General features: G+C 39.0%; 1 protein-coding gene and 1 long non-coding RNA gene across 8 annotated transcripts; one reads left to right on the plus strand and one right to left on the minus strand.

Moving 5' to 3' along the window:
- The first annotated feature begins 49 nt into the window (after positions 1–49).
- Positions 50–5,336, plus strand: LOC131085314 (uncharacterized). The gene is made up of 3 exons (XR_009114619.1): positions 50–137; positions 1,980–2,052; positions 2,149–5,336. It is a non-coding gene; the product is annotated as an uncharacterized LOC131085314 (long non-coding RNA).
- Positions 728–26,360, minus strand: SCG5 (secretogranin V). 7 transcript variants are annotated; one of them, XM_058027305.1, is made up of 8 exons: positions 26,290–26,355; positions 25,965–26,032; positions 25,645–25,725; positions 24,927–25,159; positions 13,065–13,214; positions 10,044–10,156; positions 5,345–5,398; positions 728–1,683 (listed from the first exon to the last, which is right to left on the minus strand). In XM_058027305.1, the coding sequence occupies exons 1-8, from the start codon at positions 26,338–26,340 to the stop codon at positions 1,588–1,590; spliced, it is 846 nt and encodes a 281-aa protein (XP_057883288.1). In that variant the 5' UTR covers positions 26,341–26,355; the 3' UTR covers positions 728–1,587. The 7 variants fall into 7 exon arrangements, with proteins under 7 accessions (XP_057883288.1, XP_057883289.1, XP_057883292.1 ...); XM_058027306.1 differs by lacking the exon at positions 25,645–25,725; XM_058027309.1 differs by lacking the exons at positions 25,965–26,032; positions 26,290–26,355 and adding an exon at positions 25,809–25,950.

The following is a 26,360-nucleotide window of genomic DNA, read 5'->3' on the forward strand; positions in this document are numbered from 1 at the left end:
GATAAAAAGAGTAAGGTCCAGAAGCAGAGAATCCAAGTTCTGTCACAGGGACAGCTAGATTGCTCCCATCCTGTTCCAGCCACTGGAAGCCAAAGGAGCTCTGTGACTCATCGAAATTCCTCATGCCTGTGTCTTGTGTGAGTATAAACCCCACTTTATGACATACTATTCATTTTTCTCTTCAAGATTTTTTTAAAAGGAAATATGATGAAAGGCATGATAGTCCATTCCAAAATTTTGCAATCTACCCATATTTGGCTCGAAAGGCCCAGTTCTCTACATATATAATTTATTACAAATAACTAAGAGGTGGGACAAGAAAAGCAAATGCTAACAACAGTAATACTTGAGCCATCCTGTTAACTTTAATTTTATATAGCTAGGAACCTTAATTTCTTGTTTATTTTTTTTTCTTTTTTCTAAGAGGTCATCATTATTTCCCTGTTATCTTTCTGTAGGATGGGAAAGGAAACTACTTTTTTTTCCTCACCATTTCCCTCATATTATTTGTAATATCAGCTGTAAACTAATGCTATTTTCCCTAATTCTAGTGCTCCATTCACATGGCTTGAAATAGTCAGGTGTGTTCTCATCTTTCAGAAAGGGAGAACTCTGGAATATAAAGTTCTTCAATCTCCTAGGGGCAAGAAGGCAATTTAAGCTTCCCAGAACAAATTCAAGAGCAATGATAGATACAAGTGGCATTAGAGTAGCATATTTTTTCAGAAGATCAACTTTAATGACCTTCATATCCTGGATTTAGATTCAGAGGTTGTTGACACAACCTTATTAACACAGACAAATGTCTCCATCTTTACTTATAATTTAACAACACTGTAATGCACAAATGCTGCAGTTACTGAGACAAAGGACAGCATGGGAGATTAATTTTCACATAACAGTTCCATTGATAAGGAGGGAAGATGTTTAAGTGTTCAGCAAAGCTGTGGGCATGGAATGATTAAAACTAACAGAAAAATATTTCAGTGAATACAGTCAAAAAGCAGTTCTTTAATTCTTAAATTTGCACAGCAATAACAGACAAACGAGCCTCTGAAATATTTTGGAAAATGTCACTTTGCAAACCTTGTAGATTGCTTAAATGTTTATTAAAATGGACCAAAAGCCAAAATTCCCTGCGTAAAATAAATACTTTGTCTTTGCTAAGTAACAATATTTGTGAACAAAACATAAAACTATAATTTTCATGTGTCAAACATAGTAACATTTAAGATTAAATGTTGGAGTCAGACTTGGCATTTTTTTTCATCTTCCTATTTACAAGTTTCTCATTAAGACCATTTACCTCACATTAGCTATCAAAAATGACTAACATTTTTAAAGTTTGCTCCATGACTAAAATAAAAACAACAGAAATATCCTTTTACCATAACTTAACAAAAAGCAGAACCATACTTTTATCATCTAGGAGAACATGCTGTTATAAATACAGCTGTTTTTAATCTACAATTATATAAATAATAAGCATGCTGCCATTCACAAGGATTTTAATAGTTGATTATATATAAGCAATATAATGATCTAGAGGAGGATGGCATGAGTTTTTATCTTTCATTTTTATTGTACTTATTTAGGACTTTTGTCTTCATCTGAGAATTGTGGAACAGACTTCTTTGCTACAACATTATCCAGTCGCTGTCCTTGCAGATAGGGGTTCACACTCTGAAAAAGTTTAAAATTATTTAAACTTATTAGAAACAGGGAAACAGATAAAAGGTAACTAGGATTAGTGAAGATATTTATGAATATTTAGTGAACAGATATTTACAGATGTGGGGAAAATTGCTTTGCCAGGGATTAGATCTAAAAGTCAACCAATGTTTTGTTTCTATTTTTTTTCTTTTTTCCGCAATAATTTAATTCAATCCACTGAAAGGAATACAAGTGAAGGAGGCCTTTCAGGAATATAGAACAATCTCAATTAAACTGCCTTTTTGCTCCACTCCTCCTTTCCTCAGCTCAGCAGAGAAGCACCAGCAGCTCTAACTCCCTAATTCTTGAGGCAGGACAGAACTTGTTGGAGAAGTACAGGTAAGCTTTAGCTTAAATCACCAGCCCCTGATGGCCATTGTGCTGGGATACAAATTAGAGACCACAATTCCAGTCTGACCAAAGCCTCTTGTTCAGCCTGTCTCCTCTCCAGGAAACCCCTCCTCGCTTCCTCTCTTGATGCTGAGATAAAAAGCTGCTGGCAAAGAAGCAGAACCAAACAAGGTTCTGGCATGGAAAATGGCTCTCGTAGCACTGCCAGAAGAAGGGAATGCTGGAAAGAAGATTCCTGGAGATGGCTGAACTTCACTTTGCACCATGCAAGCAGCACAATGTGAGGCTGAAGATGAACAGATCCTGTCTCAAAACCGCTAGGAGATCGTAGATGGAGTAACATAGAAATGCTTGAATTTTATCTATACCAATGGAGTAAAATGTATTTACTGTATTTGCAAAGTGACAAGCAGTTCAGTGGAGCTTCAGTATTAAGTATCATTTACACCTGCTTTCTGGCTTGTTAGTGTCAGTGTAAGCAAAATTCAAGTGTATATTGTCTTCTTCACACAGATACAGGGAAAAATTCTAGCATGAAGGCTTTTTGATGCTAATAAAAACTGTTTGCCTAAGGACAAACTTCAGAGGAATGAAAATTTTACAGTATCTCCTGATTTTTGTCAGGCTGACTGTGTGTCACAGAAATTACTTTTCTTGAGACATTTCTGTGCTTCTTTCACCAAAACTTAGGAATTAAAAAAAAAAAAAAAGCATTCATAATGGGCATGAAATACTTATTTTCAGCTATCTGAAGTACTTGTCAAATCTCTGGAAAACATATGGGGTTTGTCTATCTTCAATTTAGGCCCTTAGGTTTCTCCAGATTTGTGGATGCTATCATTAATACTTAGTCATAGCACAGAGCAGCATTTTTGCTTTACTTCTGTTAGGTTTGGGTGTTTTTCCTGCTGCAAGTGAAAACAGAAAAATATTAAGAACCAGAAATGAATGTGGAAAAATCTTTGAAAATAAACTAACTCCAATGCTTTAAATTGTTAGAAATAAGACATATGTAAATGATTTGTTTGTGTTTGTTTAAAGAAGTTCTGTTTAATGTTAATTTAGTGAAATTCAACCATTGCATAAACTTCTAAGAATTATCTGAAGATTCCTAGGAAGATTAATTGGTCTTTTTTTTTTTTTTTGGAATGGTACTTGCTTGCTACTTTTTGAAATAAAGTTGAAGAGAATGAGACTACATAAAATTTTGAATCCTTCTTAACCAACAAAAGAAAACACAAAATATAATGCAAAATACTTTGGCTGATTTGACTAAAATATGTTTAATCCCATGCAGCTGTGCAGAATTGAAAGTAAGGCGAGCTCCTGAGCACCTTTGTAGACAGCTCTGAGCCCACAGCAAATCAGTGATCACAGAAATGGTCCTGACACTTCTGGACAGGGCTGACTGCAAGCACAGGCATTTAAAAAAGGGGAGAGCTGCTGGTTAAAATTAGATGTCAGTGCAAACCTCCTTGTCTTGCAGTGGAAGTGCTGCAGGGAGAGGAGCACGGCAGCACGTGGTGAATGCAAGCCTTTGCTGCAGACACCGCTGTGTGCATGCACGCTGGCACATGTGCTGCAGAGGCACACAGAAATACAGGAATATACACACGTGCTCAGAAGATGTGGTTTTCTACGCTCCAGTGGTGCCTCTGTGACTGTTTCACTACAGCCCTGGATAGACACAGCAGGGTCACTACACACACGGTTACACAGGACTTGTTTTAACCTCAGATGGGGACATTCAAAACAAATTTGTTGCCAGATCCCAAAACTGTGTCTGTGCAGAAAGGCAGGGAGGAGTGGCAGGGAGCATAAAAGGCAGGAGGGGAATCCAGGGGACTTCTTGGTTTCTAGAAAAACACACTCTCCTGCTGATTGTTCTAGGTTACTCTTCTGCTGATAAAGTGGAGATTCTAAATTGTTAATTAAATCATTAGTAATTATTACAGTATTACCCTAAAATAATTTAAATTATATTGATTCTATTAAATTCTAATGAATTTAGCATTAAGTGACATGTAGGTATTAGGAAAATCAGTCTTGATTATTTCATAAATCTGTAAAGCAATTCACCTTCAAAACTCTGGGCTAACCCTGGCCATGTAGCTGCCAAGTGTCTCCAGCTAGTGCTTCTTTTGTATCAAATTAAGTCAGTCAGCTCACAGAAAGAAAATGTTCTTGTTTTCTTTTTTTTCCCCTCATGTATATGTTGCATGAATTCTACTTTAACATGCTGTTCTAGCTACTAATAAATATTCTGCTGAATTATTTCCAGAGTAAATTCTACTTAAAAATTAAACTCAGGTGACTACCTTTTTTTTTACTTTTCAACTAACAAACTCAAAAATCAAATGTAAGCATGAAGCAAGTACTAAGCTCAGGTCAGAACATTAACTTATGGTTGAAGTACCAGCTGCCAGTGATGTCTGAATCAGGAAAAAAATCAACTCATCTTCTCCCTTTCTAGCAGAGACTTAAAATTTGAGTTATTAAATAAATAAATCATCTTTGCTTATGCTTGTTATTTTAAACTATATTTACTTCATTTACAATATAAACTGTGCTGTCATATTTTGAAAAGCTACTTTCTGGCAGAGAGCTAGACTTTTTCTTTTTGTAAAAATAATACACAGCAGCAAAGCTGAAGATGTCGACTCTTACTGAAAGTGTTTTTTTTTTAATTAAAGAAAGGCTGCACTACCAAAAAAGAGAGAGTATGAGGCAGACTGTGCAGAATCTCTCTGTGTGGGTTGCCTTCCTTGTTACAGGAGCAGAACAGTGAGAACCTTTTCATCTTTGTCTTTCAAGCAAGGGACACAGACATGGGAGTTTCATCTGGGGTACATCAGATAAAGAACCACCTCTAGTGTTATTTACACCCAAAAATATATTCACACACAGAGATAGTGGTAATTAAATTTACTAATACTTTTAGTGGGAATTTTCAAATTCTGAGATTATTTTAGAGATCTTGAAATAATTTTAAATGGTTTTAAGCAAATAGGATCTGTTTTAAAAGACAGACAATACAAGGTTTTATAATGTTCTACACTTGAGTGTATCTTCTGAAAGCAAGAGTCTGTTTTGAGAAATAAGGCTTGTGCCCAGTGCACAGTCCTTAGCTGGCTATAGCAGTTTATCACAGAGAGTTCTTGACACATAATCTAAAGTATAATACAAATGCATTAGACTACCTCTTCATTTCAGCAATCTGGTTTTAATTTTTATTAGGTCTCTAGATTATATAGGGGCTATCAAATATTCAGATAGTTACCCTCTTTCTTCTTTTTGGACCACCATTGATTTTCTCAAAGAGTAAATTCTTGTTCTGTAAAGGAAAAAAAAAAAACCAACACAGCCATCAAATCCATTACACTCTTCTTTTAAAACACTACTTCTGCTATGAAATACTATCAAGTCTAGAGGAGTGTGTAGTTTTATGGGAGAAATAAACCACAAATAAATATCTGTGTATTCCTACTAAGATTCACAGTTCGTCAGAAGCAGTCACAGACTTACCAACAATTTAAAAGCCAGTATTTTTCCACTATGTTATGCCCTGTGTTCAGGCAATAAGGGCTTCAAGTATGTGCAGAACAGTCTGGATGTTCCCTATTGTGTGATACATGGTATAATTTTTTTTTTTTTTAAGAAAAGGCAGAAGGAAAAAGAAAAAATAAGAGTGTGAGGGAGAAGAAGCAGGAGTGCTGCCTCTGGTATATCTTTATATATATTTGAGGTGACACAAGAACAGGAGCAAAAAAATTTGCTTTACAAGGGATTTTCTAATTCCTTTTAAAAACAGAAATAGGCGTCATTCCTACTGTTTTGTTGTCTTTGCTTATTCCCTTCCAGATATCAACACTTCCCAGTGCAAAGTTCTGTTGAAAGGAGTTCAGCGCCAACTCTTCCTTTGTTTAAGCAGTGCCCTCAATAAAGCTTCTAAAAACCATTTGGTCTATAACATTTTTAATGGCAAACCTTTTAAAAACTGCCAGAAACATCTTGGCAGAAGAGAAAGTTATGATGATGAGAAAAGAAAATGAAAAAAAAACCAACACAAAAAACCCCCTCTGACCATAGTTTACATAAGTGTATCCACATATTGTTGTATTTCTTATAAGTAGTGAATTCTAATAAAGTCTGGAATAACACACACATGTTCAACACATTTTGTTTCAATTCTATGTTATGAAGAAAACCAAAACCAAACCCTAACCTGAAAACGGAAGGAGAGAAGAATTACATGTATAAAAGCAGAAGACTATATAAACAAGGTCATTAATTCTGCTATAAACAACAGACCCAACATTGATTATATAAATAGAAAGTGTAATTCTAGCACGAGACAAATTCACCAAACACGTCTAACTCTCTCTGCAGCCTTGATATGAGAAAAAACAAACATCTTCAAGTGTTACAATGAAATCTGCCAAAATTGTCTGGTTTGTACTTCTTGTGTTCATTAAACCTCAAATTCACAAGGCCTATCTCTTGTCCAACCTCAGTTATTTTGTCTGAGCTGTTCCAAAAGGGAACAGAGATGAAGTTGGCCAAGGGGGACATTCTTGGCTACACATTTATGCGAGCTCACTTCAGGAAAACTTAAATTTAACATTTTAAGGAAACTCAAGGATGCATGAATTATTCTCCTTAGGAAACAAAGCACCATCAAAGCTTCTCTTTCTAAAGTATTTGACCTTGTACTTTCATGAGAGGAGAAAGGGTGTTTCTGAAATAAAAATAATTTCATGGACTACTGGAGCTAGCATTTCTGTCATTCTGAAAAATTTCTTACAATTGAACTATCCCTGCTTTAGGAAACCATATTTTGTTTAGTCTGTTTGAGAAAATGTTTTAAGACCCTAAGTACTGCTGCAGCATTATGTGGAGTACAAAGCAAATATGGTTGTGGAGCATGAGCTAAGAACATACTTGTATGATAATAGCAATCCTGAAAATATGTTCCACTGCGTAATGGCCTGACCTCATCAGCCACCTAAATCTGCCCATGAAGTGTTCATCCTTCACTGAGAGGTTGTGAAGGATGAAGGCACAGACTTTTCTTCAGTTAAAGATACACCTCATGTAGAGACATGCTGCATGTGATTTTCTACTTTTCCCTCACTCCTGGAGCTTCCTTTGTATCCTTTTGGCTACTTGGATTAGAGTACCACACGCTGGGATTTGGGTGGAAAAAAATCAGAAGTTAAAATGCTTTAAATCAACCAAATATGTAAGAGGTTTTTACATTTTAATGCAAATTGTATAGTGTAAATTATCTTTGTGCAAGTGTTTCTGGATGCCAACAACACTTCTTCAAACCATCCAAAGAGCCTGCAACCTGCAAGATGCAAGAAAGGCACACAGAAAGTGTGTATGTCCTATAAGGAAGAGCCTGAACTGGGGGAAAAAAATCTGAAATCTTAGAAACTATAGTTGTACACAAGGATAGAAAACTCCAAAAGTCACTCATCCTACAATTTCCACTGTCCCCTTTGTGTTTTCCCCATATGAGGAGAGGGGAGGAGAGTACAAGCCATGGATCTCACTCTATAAACAGAGTCTGTTCCTGAGACATCTCATTGGCCAACATATTGATATATGGGGAGCTGTCCCAAAGACAGAAAAATTCTTCCCACTCCTAACCCAGTATATATTTATTATGATTTATATATTTGTAACTGCAGACGTATTAGCAGTGTTTACACGTAATATTCAGCATCTGCATAACCATGTACTTTGCTGCATGAGACAGCTTCTAGACTGGCTTGACCCTTATAAAATGTGTGTTTTCCACAGGACACTGCAGAGGTCCCACAGCTCTGCAAGCGTGACAGTGTGTAACCAAAACAACCCAACCAACCTGTTTCTGTCCCAGGAGGACAAACAGGTCCTTTTTTTATGACCTACTAATGGAATCTGGGTTTTTCTGTGGTTACACCAAGGAACGCATGTTGGCTCACGGGGAGCTGTAGCACTTCCTCAAGCACACAGTGGTAGGAAAAGGCTGGGGAGAGGCTCCCCGGGAGCTGGGAGCACATGCCAGCCTCCATGGGCCCAGCAGACACAGGCTGCAGGAGCTGCAGCTGGTGATGACAGCCTGGTGCCCACTCAGCTGGCAAGAGCTGCTGGAAACACAGTCTGTGAGCACGCAGCCACCACTGCCCCCTGGCCCCGGGCTCTTCAACAGCAGAAGCAGGAGCAAACTGTGGTGGGCAGAGGGAATTTTAGGCGCTGGGGGCAGTGGGAGGGTGAGGATGCACAGCTACCCACTAGGCAGCCCACTGCCAGCTGTGCTGGTCATTTACAACTCACTGCAGACAACAGTGAGTGCCCTAAAAGATCTTATCTACTTCAGCTCTGCTTTATAAGCAAACAGCTAATTTTTAGAGTGTTTACCTGATTTTTCCAGAGAATTAAAAATAAAAAGTCCAGCCACAAAAAGATACCACTGTATTTGTATTTTTACCATTTGGCAATATGTAATTAGGAGATGACCAGGGTTGTTGTCCTGGATCTCAGCAGAATATTTGCTCATGCACATGACCAGCTGTTTCATCGCTAATTAAAAAGATCTGGACTTGGCTTAGCTGCAGCTAAATATGATTACTGTTTAGTACCCAGAAGTGTTTTAATCCATACATGAGCAGCTTTTTCTCCTGAATTAGTAGTGATGGATGGAGACACAAAAAAGCCCAGGATTCACTAATGATTTACTATCATTTATTAAGTATGTATGTTGCTGATGACAACACAGTATGTATGCTTGATTCTGAAATACTGCTACAAGACAAAGATTTACAGAAGTGCCTTTGTAGTCTTCAGAATGGTATTATGAAAGTAAAGTACTCATGAATAACAAGAAAACTACCAGCCTTATCTGGCATAAATAAGAACGTTCACCATCTGGTGTTTTTTAAATGAAAACCTTTGATGATAATTACTTAGAATGCAACAAGTTTCCAAAATTTGGATTTTTGGCATGATTCTCTCCAGAAATTTAGCACTCACATAAGTAATTAAGACTATAAATCTTATACTGGTTTGATTATGAAGATGAATCATTGTCTCAAAATTACAGCAAGAGAAGAGACTGCCAAACATGTCCATTTATCGATGTATGCTTACAGAGCACTGGTTTAGTGCAATCTGAAGTGAAGTGTTATAACAATGTAAAATGAGATTTCATTATTTGCTCTACAAGCATAAATTATGATCATTGTTATTGTTTTCCTGGCGCCTGAAAATGGATTTGGGATTGGACATTTTAACTGATGTAATCCAAGATTAAGTGGCAGAGCTTTCTTTGGAGCCTCTGGCCTGTAGAAACAGTCTAGCTGCAGTTATTAAAGTCCTTGTATGCTCGGAGCAAGATTCTTGCCCTTAGTGTAGCTCACGGTTTATTACATGTGATGTGTCAAATAGGTGTTTAATATAATACAGTGCATAACCTGACTAGAGGAAGAAGCAGCATCAAGTCCTCCAAAATCTTTAAGGTGAGAAGGATTTCTTAAGGCAAATTGTCATCCTAGATTTTTTAAGCTGAACTCCATCTATCTGTATTTTCTTTCTATTTCTTATATATGTAGCTGAACAGTGAATAGTCACTGAACCTGGATATTCTTTCAGATTAAGGCCATCTTATGTTTTGAAATCTTAAAATCTGCACTAATTTTGGCTGCATGTTCACTGTAATTTGAAATGTGGTTTTTTGCACTTATCAAGCTGTCATGCTTTGGGACAGGCAATAGAACAAGGATTTCTGCTTTCTGTTTTTCTGGGGTGTTTCTCAATCACAAGCACAATTTCTGTTTTTCAGGCCAAGTTCACCTTTTTCAAGAAGTTTCCCTCAGGGTCATAACTTTTCCAGCATTAAGGACAATATTGTCCTCATGGTTTCATAGTGTCCCACACAGCAAACATTACCCAGTTTCACATGCAACAAAAATAAGCAAGAAGCATGTACTCACCCACTTGCCCCTGTTGGGATAGTCATGCTCTGGATCAAAAAGGTGTTGGTGCAGCTGGTATTCCCTGCTGAACTCTGCTGTGTCTGGGGTGTTTTCCAGACACCCATCATCAACTGCAAAAGAAAGCACGGAGTGCTCAGTAGCTTTGAAACACACAATATGTGCCACATTAGTCAGCAAACTTCTTAAATGCAATCATGCAATTAAAAAAAAACATAAAGAACTGGATGACTGGAAAATACCAGGGTTTTTTTTTCTTTTGAAACAATTTTTTCAGAATGTATTTATTTTAAAAAAATCCTCACAACTTAATGAAAACTGAAGGAGTTTATTTTCCAAGCTCTTTCCCTCCTTTATGTTTTTCTTTTAATTATTGCACTTGATTTTAACTAGAATTGCATCCTGTTCTGATTCAGAAGAGATATTCTTTTCCCTTTTAAATGCTCACAAATCATTTTAGAAATTGGTAAGGCAATACTTTTGGAAGTCATGGTAAAACAGTGCTGTGAGCAAAGACAGAATTTCTTTCACTGAGTAGCTAGCTCTTCCTGGAGCTCCATTTCTGGTTTGCTACTTTGTTCAAACTGGCTGAAAATCATTTCTGCATCATAAGACCTCATAAAAATGCTATGTAGGAGAAGTTTTATGATGAAAACATTTCTGTAGATTGGTAACTAATCTAATTGGTCCAGAAACCTCCTATAACCATAATGGATGGTTTTGTGAGCAATGTCACATCAAGATTATATCCTTTTAAAAATCAGCTTAGGGTCTTTTTACCAAAGTAAGTCATCTTTAGCTGACACAAAGGTTCAGTAACTTGAGGCCAGAGTAGCTTTTTGGATAGAGTCTGCTCCTGGAGCTCCCACTGCTCAGCCAGCATGGGGAGCTTGCAGTCCAAGTTCCTCTCAGACATACCCAAGGAGATCCTACCAGCCAGGGCATGATGCTGGGCATCCAAACAGCTGCAGCTGCCAGAGCAAGGCACTCCAGAGCACACACCTGTGGACTTTCCCTTCTGTCCTTGTGTGTCATCATGTAAAAAGATCTGCAGATAGATTGTCTTTTTCCCTCAGATGTGGGTAAAGCCTTGACTTAAGACTGAGTTGATTCAATGACCTGAGGAGGTTATTCTGAGTTCAACAGATCCAGCTTTCTCCCTTTTCTCATTGGGACTGCTAAAAAAATAAAACTGCCAATAGAAAACAGGGGAAAACTCTTCATACTGGCTAAGTAACTCAGAAATTATTAAAACATTTAGAAATCATTTCAGTCTCATCAGGGGCAAGGTTATATCAAGAGAGAAACAGGTGACAACAGAAGTGTGGTAAGACCTCAGAGCATTTGTGTCTTTTGGTAGAAAACACAAAGGACAGCTGGACACATGGGTGTCCTCTATGACTGCTAATCCAAAGTCTTCCACTCAGCTGCTCCAGGCTTATGCATTCCTGCTGTGGAATGTGCATATGTAGACAGTAACTGGAAAAATTGTTTTCCATTAAGCAAATCCACAGACCTGATTGAGGAAGGCCTCTGGTAATTTGTATGCATAATACAGTCACCACTTGAATTTCCATTTAAGGCTCTGAAAAACATTTTACTCTAATCCTAGCAGATACTATCTTCACTCACAGCATACCTATGACAGAGCCATTTATCTGAGCAGGCAGAACTTCCCTGCAAATCCCCCCTGTTCAGATCTGATTCTATTAGCTTAGCTAACAACTTTTATTTCACCTAAGACAAAAAAATTGGAAGGATTTTCAAAGGCATTTCTCTGGATGCCATGTTTTTAATTTATGTATCTAATAATGAACAGAAGTCTAATGGGCAAGCACGGAAGACAGAAGAAAGTCCATGTGTGTGCTTGTGTGTGTGAGAAAATCTAAACCCATCATTTGCAACTTGTCAGATGAAAAATTGGAAGATGAGGTATTATTCCAGAAGAGATGAAGGCATCATCACCAAATGGGCAGTAATAGGAAACAGTAAGGAAGGACTATTTGAAATGTTGTCAAGTTTTTGAATGAAATGCAAAAACACTTCACAGTGAAAAAACTTTTATAACAAATATTATTTTCTTATTAATTCTAAGATAGCTAGAACATTTTAAATAAGAATACTGACAACTGTTCTGCATAATCCAAATAATATAAAAGAAGACTAAACAGAAAACATTTTGAAAGGATCTCTTAGCTGACAAATAAAAAATCAGAGCTCTCATTCCCAGTTCCAGGTCTCAAGGCAGCCAATGGTGTTTTACTACTGCTTTCAGTCCTGGAAGCCATTCCTTGGCTCAAGCAAGAGGAAAGGGACCCATTCTCTCAGGGTATGTGTGCATCGTGCACACGCAGGGCTGTTTCAGTGGCCCTTGGGCAGCAGCCCCCAGGCTCGGTGCCAGCGCAGTGTCAGCCTGGGGACAGACAGACAGACAGACGGACGGACAGACAGACGGACAGACAGACGGACAGCCAGCCCGCGAGTGCCGGCCCCGCTCTGCTCTGGAGGCTGCGCTGCCCAGCCAGCCCTGCCGCTCCCCTCTTCTGGCACAGATGAGCTGCAAAGCTGCATGGATTGGAGCCGAGGGAATCTTAAATATTGACTCATGGTCTGGGTTGGAGATCAGGGCAGACAGTTTCATTCCTCTTGGCACAATGAGAGTCTCTAAAATAAGGGTAAATCTCATCTGTACAGAGTAACTTTTTTCAGGGGCCAGCTTAAAAATGAACTCCTTTGTGAACATGATGCTCTCAAGAATCTCACTATCTTCTACTCTGAGATCAAGATGATTTCTTCCACCTTCTCCAGTGTCATACAGCAATACAGGATATGCACATATTCTTAAGAAAAGATTAAAAAAAAAAAGCTCATCTGAAACAGTAAAACACCCAATTTCTTAACAGTTCCTGTCCTGGGGCATAGAATGAAAAAAACCCTCATTTCTGATGACAGGCTGTACAGTGCTGAAAGACAGGATGATGTACAGTGAAGCCAGAGGTACAAAGGGCAGAGCTGAATTACCTGTTTTTCCAATAGGGCAGGGATTTGGAGGGTCAGGATATCCTTGATCTTCACTGAAATCCTTTGGCACATTGTCTCCTGTCAGCTCAGCCACGATGTTTGGGATATTGCCATAAGGACCCAAGTGCTGGAGACCCTCATGGGCACCACCTAGCAAAGACAATTTATGCACAGTCGTTTCACAAGATTAAAGTGTAAGTGCTTTAGCTGGTGCAAGTAATCTACAATTTAAAATATAATATCTCTCTCTCTACATATATAATTGTTTTAGAGACAAATCCAAGTTTAGATTTCAAGTATCTCTTTTAGAAACATAACCATGTGACCTAAATCCAGTAACTTAGATAATTAAAAATGAAACTAGGAAACACATATTATTAGTCTTACAGTTGTTTTTTTCCTTAACTATGAAAATTTTAGGCAAGAAAATGCAAAGAAATAGACATCATGAAACCTGATATATCTAAAGCACAATTATCTTCAGTCACTGATACTATTACTGTTCATCATGGCAACTAACAATAGGAGATATCGGCATCATGGCAGGAAGACAATGTCAATGATGCTGTAGAAAGAAACACTACCTGCACAGCCTAGAAATCATTAATAAATTAAGTCACAAGAGGGCTTAAGATATTAAGGTCCTTAGGCACCCAGGGCATTCTAGCAAATTTGGTTGTGTACATCTAGAAAAAATATTATTAAATGAAACCAATTATTAAATGTAAATTTGCATTTCCTGTTGTAATGATGAAAAGTGATGAAGAGTCCCTGCTGTTGATGGGAATTCTTGCTCACATATACCTCCACAGTAGTCAGTGTGTTACAAAGCATCCCAGGCAGGGACTTCACGCTTTTGCATACAAGATTTTCCCCGTGGGACCCAGAGCAGCATCACTGCAGGGTTACAGCAGCAGAGTGCAGCAGGTTTGTAAGCCAGGGGCAGAGGACACAGCACTGGGCCTGCTGTGCTTGGGCACCTGCACCCAACACTGCTGCGCTGTGCCCACCTCCCACACACCTCAGTGGGCGCCTGCCTTTGACAAGCAGGGCCTGCCACTGAAGATTTGGGAACCAAGCTCAGGCCACGCTCTCTAGGCCTCTCTACAAATAATTATCTGTCCCAGATCTTTTATGCATGCCTTACTGGCCAAATGCATCCACAGGCTAAACCCCAGCTGCTTGTGGAGTTTTTTTTTAAATACTATTGTACACTATTCTTTTGAATTTCAGACATAATACGTTAGTTTCAAGCATGTTCTTTCTCCCTGAAAAAGACATCTACCACACACACTGCAGCAATGGAGTTGGTTGTGTGACAGCAAAGTATTTTTTTTTAAGCCCTATATAATGAGGGATAACAACATACAGTCAACATATAAATTCTACTAACAATGAATTGAGAGAAAAAGGAATTTGAACAATTGGAAAATATGAGTTAAAGAATGAATGCAGACACAACTGCTTGGGTAAATAGCAAAGTCACCATAGTATCACCAAATAGTCTTATTTCAAATTTATTTATTTTTCATAGATCCAGAAGATGTGCATAAAGCCTCTGAACATGAAAGTTGCTCCAAAAGAATCATTCAAGTACTCCTGTCCCAAATTACGAATAAATATTACCAGCCTAAATAATTTTATATAGCCAAACATTGTGAGCTAACTTAATCACTTGCAAAAATTGCTAACAGAAGGCACTCTTAATACAAAATTCAAATTTTGTATTCATTTCTACATTTAGAAATGGCAGTTGAAGCAAATTTTGCAAATTGATTTTGCAAATGACCAGTTGGATGTTGGCATTATAGCAAAGAAAATTAGTCTATAAGCACATATATTTCCATTTTATTTGCACAATGGACTAAAATCTAATCAATGTGCTAATTTTCCCCCTCAAGGACAAGTCTCTTATTCTGTAATGCAGTGTTGCAAAAAAGATATGTAACAAAACATAAAACCACCCCTATAAAAAAACTGCATCTCTGTTATATGGGAATTTGGCATGTAGCTGCCACGAGACCTGGTACTAAAACCAGAACAGCACTATCCCCACTGTGAACTTTATAACACCTTTAGTCCACAGCCCACACAAAAATCACACTCATAACACAATAATGCTATGGTGATGAGGTTAACAAAACCTATAACATACATTTAACCTAATGTAATTTAATATCATGTCTAATATATAGCATAAAATACTTCTTTTGTCCTGAGTTCCTCCACATGAAGATTGATTACATGTATGTACTTAAAAGCACCAGGTTATGATTCTGCTGTAAACTACGGGAGCACGCAGTCAATACGTGTTTGAACATCCTGTGCATAATGGGGCTCACTATGGGACAATCCATCAGATAGAAGCCTATCTGTGCTTGCATGTGGTGCAGACCTCTTGGCACCAAAGCTCCATCCATAAAGAAAACAGAGGTACTTAGCAGGCTCCAGTGTGCTATATATACATGTAAGTTTAAACCGACTGCCAAGAATTCCCTTGACTGAGTACAAACCAATCTTTTTATATTAATATAAAAGATTGTTTCCTTTAGGTATAAATGTCCACGATCATTTGAGGGTTTTTCCTTTCTTTCCAAAAGAGCTGCAGACAATAGCACCTGCTCTGGTGCCATAATTTAGCATACTTGAGTGATTTAATAGCATCAGCAGAGCTCATGTCTTATAAACTCTGATAAATAGTACACTCAGCAAAGACTGCAATAATAAAAATGAAATTATATGAATATATGAGGTTGGGGTACTATTACAGTAACTCTCATTAGTTGCATTAGTTTTGGTATTATAAAATTTCTGATTTAAAGAAACATATTAGGATTAAATACACTGCAGCTACCAAGTCAAAATATTGGAATACAAACATATACAGTCAGATGTATATAAAAAATAGCGGAAGATCAGTTTCTTGAACCTTGAGGCAGAGCCTGAAAGAAAAAGACAAGGCAACTCAATACCAAGAAACTTTTCATAATTTCCTATCCAGAGGAATCATGAGAGATATTTTTGTTAAATTATTCAAACTTGGACTACCAAAAATCCAGAGTAGTACAGACAATACCCTTGTACTGAGCAAGGATGAGCTAGATAAATCTGTGCTTTTTTCCATGTCTCCTTACTTAGATGAACAGGCTTTTCTTTGTTGCATACTAACAAAGAAAACACTCCAAAACAATCAGCTCCCTTTCATGTGCAGGATTTTTGTGAGCATTTATTATTAGGTATTTCACATTCCTACAGGATAAACTAGAGGTTTAGATCTCTTGGGCTAAGATCAGCATTGTCCTAAGTAAGCTTTGAATTTCATTTAAAATATATGCATATATGTAGTAATCTAGCACTAGTCTTGAACTGCTGCAGGGTGGGAAACAAAAAAAAAAAAAGAACAACGCCCCTACCATTATTATAATTCTGGAAAAGTATTTGATCAGCTGATTTCAGTTAGAGATCCTTGGAATGATTACACGTTTAAAGTGCATACATTTCAGCTCATTTCTTTGTAAGAGCAGTAGTGTCCCACCCATGAAGACAACACAACCACTCCATTCCTGGAGAACAAAAAAAAAAAAAAAAGGAAAAAGAAACATGAAGAGCAACAGAGCAACTAATTTCTTCCAGGTATCGAATATTTCCCTGATCCAACACATCCAATGGAAATGCTGTTAGTCCACTGAAGTTTTAGCTGCTGCTACCCATCTACTGGTCGTGCAAAACACTGAGAACAAATCTGTGGAGAGCAAACCTCCATGTTAAACACAAACAGGCAGTGCTGTCCCCCAGACCCCAGAAGAGTCAGTTTAACAAAGTCAACGAGAATGGATTTTCAAGAGTGAAAAATTTTTGCAGAATATTTAAAGAGAAACAAGAGGACAAATTTGCCTTTTAGTCTAATTGAAACCATTTCCCATGTCACAGTGAAGAAAGAGTTTTCCCAATCACAAATTCAGAAAAGAGGTAATCTGGCCAATCTTAGCACAGAGATATGAAATAGGAAGGATAATAAGCATGTGTTTGAGTAAATAAATCCCAAATCCAAGTTAAAGCCCTTTCCTTAGCAAGTCATACTAGGTGCCTCAGAGTGTCCAAGCCCCTCAAAGATTCACAGAGGCTCTTCTGCCTGAGCAAAAATCACATCTCTTATCTCAACCTGTACAAACTCCAAGCACACTTGAGCTGCAAGGGAAGCCTGATACAGCTTTTCTCATTTGCCCAAGGTTCCCAAGGGAGAAAACACATATTAATCAGAAATGTAATACCATACTTCCTACTTTGCAAAATCTTTCGTTAATCTGGACTATTTGTTCCTATCTCAAAAAAAATCTTCAAGATGGTTTACAATGTCTCCCCAACACATCAGAAATACATCTTTTTCCTATGGGAAGTGACAGCTTCCCATACTGTCTTGCACTTTCATCCCCAGTCACCTTGCTGTATCTACATTTGTTGTGTCATTGTCACGTTCAAAAGAAACATCTCCCCGGTGGAAGGCAGGTTTGACAGAATGCTCCCCAGTGCTCTTACATGTTAAACTGGGACACCACCCACAAACTTGCTTTTTCTTTTATTATCTGCAGGACCATCATCATGTAAACTCTCAAAAGATCCTGAATGCAGAAAATGCATTTACATTTTCCCTACCCTTTCTGACACTTCAAAGGGCTTTAAAGGCCCAATGCTGTAATTATAATTCTGCTAGCTTCATCCTAGAGAGTCCTATCCTGCTTGCTGAAATTGATTAAGCAAAGGAAGTGAGAAGAACTGAAAAAATTATAAATGATCACATTTTGTCTATTCCACAGAAGCTGCTAAATAAGAGAATAAGGAAGGAGAAAAAGCATAGGAGAACAAAGAATGGAAAAATGCAAACCTAGCCAACTTCCTTAACCATTCAAGAGCATGCCTCGAGAAACACAAAAACACTACAGCTATACATGCTCAGGCATTCCAGACTTGGCTTGTCTTCTCCTTAATGACACAAAGTTTCTTAAAACTATAAAGACTATTTTTCTATTTCTCTGCAGAGGGGCATTTTTTTCTAAAGCCTTAAGCACACAAATCGTACAATTACTGACCTTGCTTTCAGCAAAGAATTCAGTTTTATCCAATATTTTAATTACAAACAGTACAAATATTTAAGATATTAAAGGCTCTTATTGTGAAATAGGACCAAAATAATGCCCATGCCTCTCACAATAAATTTATAACAGTAGCTTATATGTCATTATTATTATTCAAATTGTATACACAACAAAAAAAATCCAGCAGCCACTTGCTGACAAAGCAAAAAAAAGAGAAAACTGTTATGTCTGCCTTGGTTGAACAGTTCTCTGATGGGCTACATTAAGTTGTCCTTCAGCTGAGCAGTGGCTCTTGCACTTCAGCACATGAATAAGCTGACACACAGTGCATCGTGCAGCACACAGACAGGGGCCCCTCTGCCACCCTGCCTTGCAGCCCCCACACACCAGCAGAGTGAGAAAAAATGAAACAAAGCCAGCAAGCTGCACCCTCCTGTCACTGCCACAGCACAACCTCACTACTGACCACGTGTGCAGCGTGTGGTTCTAGGAAACACAGCAGCGAAAGGAAAACAGTGCCCTCCTTTATCCCATGACGGATGGGACATTATTTCAATCCTATAAATGCAAATGTGCCAGTGAAAGACTGTGAGACTTTATTCACTAGCACGTTATTCACTTGAGACCAGTTGCACGAGAAGTCCAAATGCTCCATCAGTGTCAACGCATTCAGAGAAAAAGACTCTTTTCACTCCTGTAACGTGAAGCCTGGATGCACCAGAAGTATCCAGAACATCCATGGTTTTGTCTCTACTGCACCACTGAACATCACAACATTTTCACGTCCATTTCCCCACTCATATCCATTCCATTCCATTCCATTCCATTCCATTCCATTCCATTCCATTCCATTCCATTCCATTCCCCATGCAGATTGCTCAAAGCCCCAGTTCGTTCAACAGCAGGTTTAGAACCTTCCCATGCCTGTCTGCCAGCTGCTACAAGGCAGATTTCCCAATGCCTCAAATGTCCTCCTTGTGAGCATTCCCAGTGCAGAGCTGGAGGGCTCCAGCCTCTGCCCTGGTGAGCCAGCATTAGTCCAGAACTCCAAAAGCAGAGGCCTTGCCATGCAAAGCCACCCCAGTCAAGATGGGGCTTCTCTTGCCCTTGGATGGAAGCACCGGCACCCAATGAAGATGCGATGGAGTGGGAGATGAAGATCCCTGTGGATAAGACCAGGCCCAGTGCTGTTCTTTGCTGCTGCAAAGGGGGCTCAGACCAGCTGACCTGATGGGCTAAAGCACCCCAAGGGGAAGGACCAGCTCCTGCAGCTGACAACATTCTTCTGCTCATTCATCCCTGCAGCTGAGCGCTGCTGGGACTCTTCTCACTCATCCCTGCTGCTGAGTGCACACACCATGGCAAGCACAGGGAGAAGAGCTCTGGAAACCTTTGGAGAGTGCCAGAGATCCTACCTCCTGGCACAACACCAAAATCAAGAGGAGGAGATTCCTCCTTTCTAGATTTCGAAAATATCTCTTCATAGAACCAAATAATCTCTTCATAGGACCAAGTAAACTTAAAAGTATTTTCTTAATGCAAGTTAATTTAAAATTCAGGTGGGAGCATGGGAAATGCAGCTAATTTTGCAAAAAAATGTAGAAAGGTACAAATCGTGGCATGCTCACAGAATCACAGAATATGTAGAGTTGGAAGGGACCCACAGGGATCATCAAGTCCAACTCCTCACTCTGCACAGCACCATCCCCAGGAGTCACACCCTGTGCCTGAGTGCATTGTTCAGAAGCTTCTGGAACTCTCTCAGGTTTGGGGCTGTGACCACTTCCTGGGGAGCCTGTTCCAGTGCCCAAACACCCTCTGGATGAAGAACCTTTCCCTAATATCCAGCCTATTGAAATTACCATTACCTTGGGCCCTGTCACTGCTCACCATAGAGGAAAAATCAGTGCCTGTCCCTCGTCTTCCCCTCATGAGGAAGCTGTAACTGCAGTGAGGTCCCCCCTCCGTCTCCTCATGAGAGACAAGCAGAGAAAAAAATCTTTAAACACAAGGGATCATCATAATTTGGCCAACCTTCACTGATAGACTTTTTAAAATACTTTGGGACCATATTCCAATGGTAGATGGAATTTTATAGATTCACATTACATTTCTCTATACCTTCTGCCAATAGTAGAAAATACAGTTACTATAAAGCATCAGACAATACAGAAGCTATCATGTTCCCTCTCCTCTTCAGGTTTCTTACCTCTCCTACTGGATTTTTCCCTCTACTAACATGTACAAAAAAATCATTATGGCTACAAATCCCATTCTAATTGATTAATTATCTTTAGGTAAATGACAAGCTACTTAACTCTAAATCCCTACAGACCTGCCATCTATCCTTCCCAGAAGCTGCTTGAGATGGGACTCATTCTCCTGTGGTGGCATCTTTTAAAGATGACTTTCTGACTAGCAGCAGGAGTCTGTACCACATAACAGGGGTTAGTAGGAGGTTTTAAGAGCTGGAGTCACTTCATTGTCTTGGTTCCTCAGCAGAGGAATGTGATGCCTGCACACTTTCTTGCAATCACAAGAGGAGGATGCTTCAAGAGAAGGTTTCAAAGCCTCAAATCTAAATGGGTTCCTCAGTCGTATCCACCTGCAAATAACAGATCTAGAGAGAAATGGGGATTAATTCTCTTTTCTTCTTTTGTTCTCCATTGACTGACTTCTCTGACAAGAATACTGGATTTGAGAATTTCCCCTGCACGTGCCCAGCCACACTGAGAACACAGGAGCAGCCCTGCACCCCTCCTGCTGCTCTGGGCCATCGAGGAAGGGCAGCTCCCAAAGTTCACTGGTGGCAGAGCTCACAGGGCTAACACCACTGCCCTTGCTGGATCCTGCCCTTGTTCCTCAGGAGGCAAAGCTGGGAAACACATTGAGGTGACCTGGTGTGACCTCCTGGAAGCAGCACAAACACCAGCTTGGCTGTCCTATTCACTGCTGCTCATGGCTTATGAATTCATATGGAATCAAGGATATTACAGGCCAAATTTCAAAGATTTTTCCTTAATAAAAATAAAGTCACACCACCTCATCATTTTCCTGTTTGTGGAGTTAGAGGTATAAACATTTTGTGTGCAGTTTCTTCACAGACCTGTGCCATATCACTCAGATAAAGAGAATTCACTGCAAGTCACTACTGTCATTTGGCACCATCATTACCGTTTAAACTCAGAAATCAGCATTCTAAGGCACCTCTCTTATGACATGCATCACTGCCTGATACTCAAATTCTGGTTACACTTAACACTACAATTTTTTGAACAAAATGCAAAGAAAATAGGTATTTTTAGTCAAATCTATACAAATCTAAATAGTTACATATTGTTGTATAAAAACCTGTAGGTTTGCCACTTCAATTTAATCTTAAAAGTCTGAGATGTCCTTATGAAATTTTGAAATAATATTTTCTGGGCTAATTAGATAAAAAAAAAAAAACCAACAAAAACAACACACACACAGACCAAAACCCACAACAACAAACAAATCAGCCTTTCTGGCTGCGGGAGGTCTGCCCCAGCTCAGTCCTGAGCAGCTGCCCCTCATTCCAGCACTGCTCCCCCCGGATGCTGGCACAGGCTCTGGCACAGAGCACAGAAACTGCAGCAAAGAGCTGCAGCCACCACACTGCTGGGTTTGCTGAGCCCCAGATATGGCACAATTACTCCCTGCAGTCACCCGAGGAAGTCCAAATATACTGGGGCATAAGCACAGCACATGTTAACCTGAAAGTGAATGAGTGCAAAGGTCAGTTCTGCACTGGTTTCATGAGGGAATTCATCAGCAAAAGTTTTTGTAACTTTCTAATACAAAGATTTTACTGGTCTTGTAGGAAACAAGTACCTGTCTTGCAGGACAGGACAGACAGCAAAGCAATACTCTTATTTACTAATAAGAAAACCTTTACTTGCCTTATTAGTAAAATGCAAACAGAATAGACACTATTAACATGCATGAGTAATCTGCATAATTTTATGGACAGCAGGCTTGCTGTAGAGTGATATTTGTACAGGGGCTGTGCTGACAAGCCATTGATTACCAGTTGTTAGTAGACATATTTGCATAATGTTCCAGAGCCTCTTGAATTTTATCATCTCAATCTAACAAACAGTAATTACATTTTCCTAAAACAATAAACATACTCATTTCCTTTCAAAACAATGAAATAAACCCCAGCCTGTTTCCAGTAGCTATGAGGAGTCTCTGCAGGAGAATCAAAAGCCTCCCTGAGAGGCACTGTATTCTTAAAACTTCTTTATACCTGCAAACAATCACAATTTAAGAGACATCATTTAATGCAGCCACTGAAGTTGACAGCCTTTTCTGCAGACTGAAGACTTCAGGCTCTGGGCTGTCATGCCAGCACCTTTACCAACAATCATTCTGTTTGGGTGGTTTTAAGAAATAAAAACAACTAAATCAAACAAAAACAAACAAACAAACCACACAAGAGGCTTTCTGTTGTACTGAATTTATGGTAGGCAATGATATTTGCAAAAGCAAAATGGGACTTCCCATTTCCAATTATGAAGCTCAGTGCTATAAACAGCTCAAGATGAGCTACTGGTGCCCCCATGCGTTTAAGTGAGATTTTTACTGTTGTCCTATTCAGGGCGTAATAGGCCTGAAATTTACATTATATGCTTATTCCCTTCCAGTCCTCAGAAAAAAGGAAAACAACTGAAAATCAAACAATAACAAAAAAAACCCCGCAAACAAACAAAAAAACCCAAAACCTTAAATATTGGCACAAAATTGTAAGCATGCAAGGAAAGAAAAAAAAAGTGTGGTCTCTTACTTCATAAATGCCCTACCAGACAGAAAAATTAACTTCTGTGTTTTTTGAAATGTTGTATGCGTTTTTTTATTTTATTCTTTTGTTCTCTTTTAAGATAGATGCAGCCCCTTTCTCATCTGTAGAAACCTTGAATATAGCCCAGTAAGGCTTACATATCTTTTAGTGATAAGCTGAGAAATAAGTACAGAAACACAGCTACTAAAAATCCCTATTTTGATTTTCTATGTTTTCCAGTCTTTTTTATAGATGCTGCTAAGTGACAAAAAGCCAGGTGTTTATAGATTCCAACTTAAGAAAAGGCAGAAATTTCTTTCAATTAACAAGCTGTAATATTTTTTTTTAATCCATCAACAAGAAAGATGTATTTTTTTTTTAATCTGTCAATAGGAAAATTATCTGATCAGTTCAAAAAGAGAGCATATGCTACTAAATGCATTTTCTAAGAGTGTCCTTTTTTTAGTTTCGCTTTTACAGATATTTTATGGTTAAATACGGTTAAATATCCATGGTAGGCTTGAGAAAAAAAAAAAAAAGAGTCATCCTCATCTGAGCAAGAGGGGAAAGGTAAATATGATAAAGCTACTGGATTTATCATCTTTTAGTTTTACTCTATGACATACACAGATGGATTTTTAATTAAAAAAAAAAAAGGAGAAATAGAAAACATTTGTCCAACCTGATGTTTGTGGAAGACTGTACAGACAACTGGAAAACCAGCATTACTTCAATCTAACAAACACTAGAAAACTTTTGATACTTATGCAAAGAGATGCATCATCTGATTTTGCTACCACTGTAATTAGAAAGTAACATCAAACAGATGAGATTAAATATTTGCCAGAGATTCAGATTTGCTTATGTTTTCTAAGGTTTTTCTTTTTAAAAAAATGTCTAGAGAAAAAAGGCAAATTAAATTAAAATTACTCACTTCTACCATCCATCCCAATTTCTCTATGTGTGAACATTCATAAAGGAGAGACGGTACAGACCAAATTATGATCTTTAAACTTAGTCTCTGTCATTTAAGTTTGCAGAAAAATGTGTGTCCATCAAAGTTTCTTAGAAAAAAAATATATATACACTTAGGTCTGCAGTTATCTATAGATAGCCTGTAGATCAGAATGAGGCTAAATAGAGAACAGAGACTTAGGATGTGTGGAGTCTTACTGCACTGTCAGACTGATTTAATTCTGAGAGGAAGGTTGAGGGGTTCTACCCTGTTTTGATATTCACACATAAACAATAATATTTGGAATTTCATACCTTCAACCTCTTGCGGTCATGCCAAAATAAAATCTGGTTTGTTCTGTTAAAATAGCAACACACTGAAACATTATGCCAACATCCTAACATTTGAGCCAGATATTTCCAATTATTTACATAGCCATAAAAGACTGATTCCAAGGAAAACTTACACAGTGTGAGATCAGAGTACTGGCCAAAAAAAAATAAAGCTGAGCCCAGAGCATTCATCCCTGCAATATGGTTTTGAGGTGTTACTAGTGGACACAGGGAGAGGAGCACCCCCAGTGTAAGGTTTATCCCTTTATCTCACATGGCACCACAAACATTTGATCTCTTCTGGTTTGCAAATGTTTCTAAAAACCCATGGAATTTGGACTCTACAGATAATATTTGTTTCATGACAAAAATATTTGTAATGTATGCATACATAATATTCAGGAATAATTTAGCAAACCACTTGTTTTGAGGACAATGCCAAGATAACATAACTTTTTCCGCAAAGCCTGTACATTAAAAAACCCCTCTACTTCTACCAAAAACATAACATTAAGGAAGGTGTAAGATGGATGGTGATTTCAAAACAAAGATCAAGCAACAACATGATGAAGACATCTATGACTTTAGCTCAGGATATTTCTGTATCTATAAAAATATTAATTATTACCAAAGCATACTGAAAAAAAATAATCAGAACTCTAAATAGAAATTAAGTACCTTCAATGCTCTGTGGACCAACAAGATTGGTAGCCTGGTGTGCTGGATATTCTACCCGGGGTCTGGCAATGCCCAACTGCTCCATAACCCCATGGAGCAGCCTCTGAATATCTGCTTCAGTAACCCTGTCAGGTGTCCTGGGGCTGTGGCTAAAAGCTGAAGCCAATCCAAATGCCAGCAGAAATACCATGTTGCAAAGCAAGGTAGACACCATAGTGGCAGCCACTTTCATCCTGTCAAAAAAAAAAGAGTTTGATTATAAATTATAGTGGGGGGAAAAGATCCAATACATGTGGTGGAGATAACACCTGATCCTACTACTGGACTTTACTACCTCAGGCTCTAGGGCACTCCAGTCAGCTGGAAACTGGGTGGGGGGAGCCAGGGAGGGAATAGGGTAGATAAGTTCTTCTCTTCTAAAAGAAATATGAAGCAGCAAACTACAATATCAATTTGCTGATTTGCATTTTCCCATAACATTAATTAATAGTCATTGCTAACAAAACGAATCCACTTTTTCATTTGACAAGAATACATCATCCACTCCACCATCCACCCATCCACCCCCTCCCTGTTTACTATGCTATTTATAAAGCTCTGGTCTAAAAGCCAAGAACTCTTCATTCCAGGAATTGTGTTTTCCAGGCTCTATTCTTTCATTGCCTGGAAAATCAATAATAAGAGACTGCCAAACAACCTGGATGTATTTGGTTTGCACCTTAAGACAAAGGCTTCCGATGTCGTATGCACCGTCTTTCCCAGCTGAAGCAAATATGTTTGTTTCCTTGAATCTCTTTCACTAAATGGCAGAACAGTGAATTTTAATTAGGAAAAAAAAAACAACAAAACCAACAACAAAAAAAGCCCACAACAAGCAAGTACTGCTTACGGTCCTCTGATGGGCTGAATTTTAATCAGAATGTTTGTTTTCTTAAAGCTCCTTTCCCCGTCACATCAGTGTCTAACTGAAATGCATCACTTCCAGTCCCCTGGATAAACAAACCCTCCGAGTTCCCCTTTTATTCCTTAACAACGCACAGCCGCCTGATTTCTTCACGCCAGACGTTTAAAGATGCTCCAGTGCTCCAGCCTCCGGCGCAAGGCACCTGGAAACGTTTTTGAGGCAAAAATGGCTGAAAATCCCCAAGCTGGGAACATTCCCCGCTCCGCCTGTGCGCGGCTCCCCCGCCGCACCACGCTCCTCCCGCAGCCCTCCCGCTCCATGCCCGCGGGAGCCGCCGCTGCGGGGGAAAATCCCCGCTGACCCCCGCACCGCCGCGCCCCGGACAGCCGGGCCGGGATCCCCTCCCTTCTGCCGGCCCGGTAGCGGCTCGGAGCCGCCGGAGCGGAGCGCCCCGCTCACCTCCCGCTCCCAGCGCGGCTCTGCGGGGGCGGCGGCTCCGCGGCCGCGCATCCTCCGTGCGCAGCCACGGC

The sequence above is a fragment of the Melospiza georgiana genome, chromosome 6 (assembly GCF_028018845.1).
Source record: "Melospiza georgiana isolate bMelGeo1 chromosome 6, bMelGeo1.pri, whole genome shotgun sequence".
Lineage (NCBI taxonomy): Eukaryota > Metazoa > Chordata > Aves > Passeriformes > Passerellidae > Melospiza > Melospiza georgiana.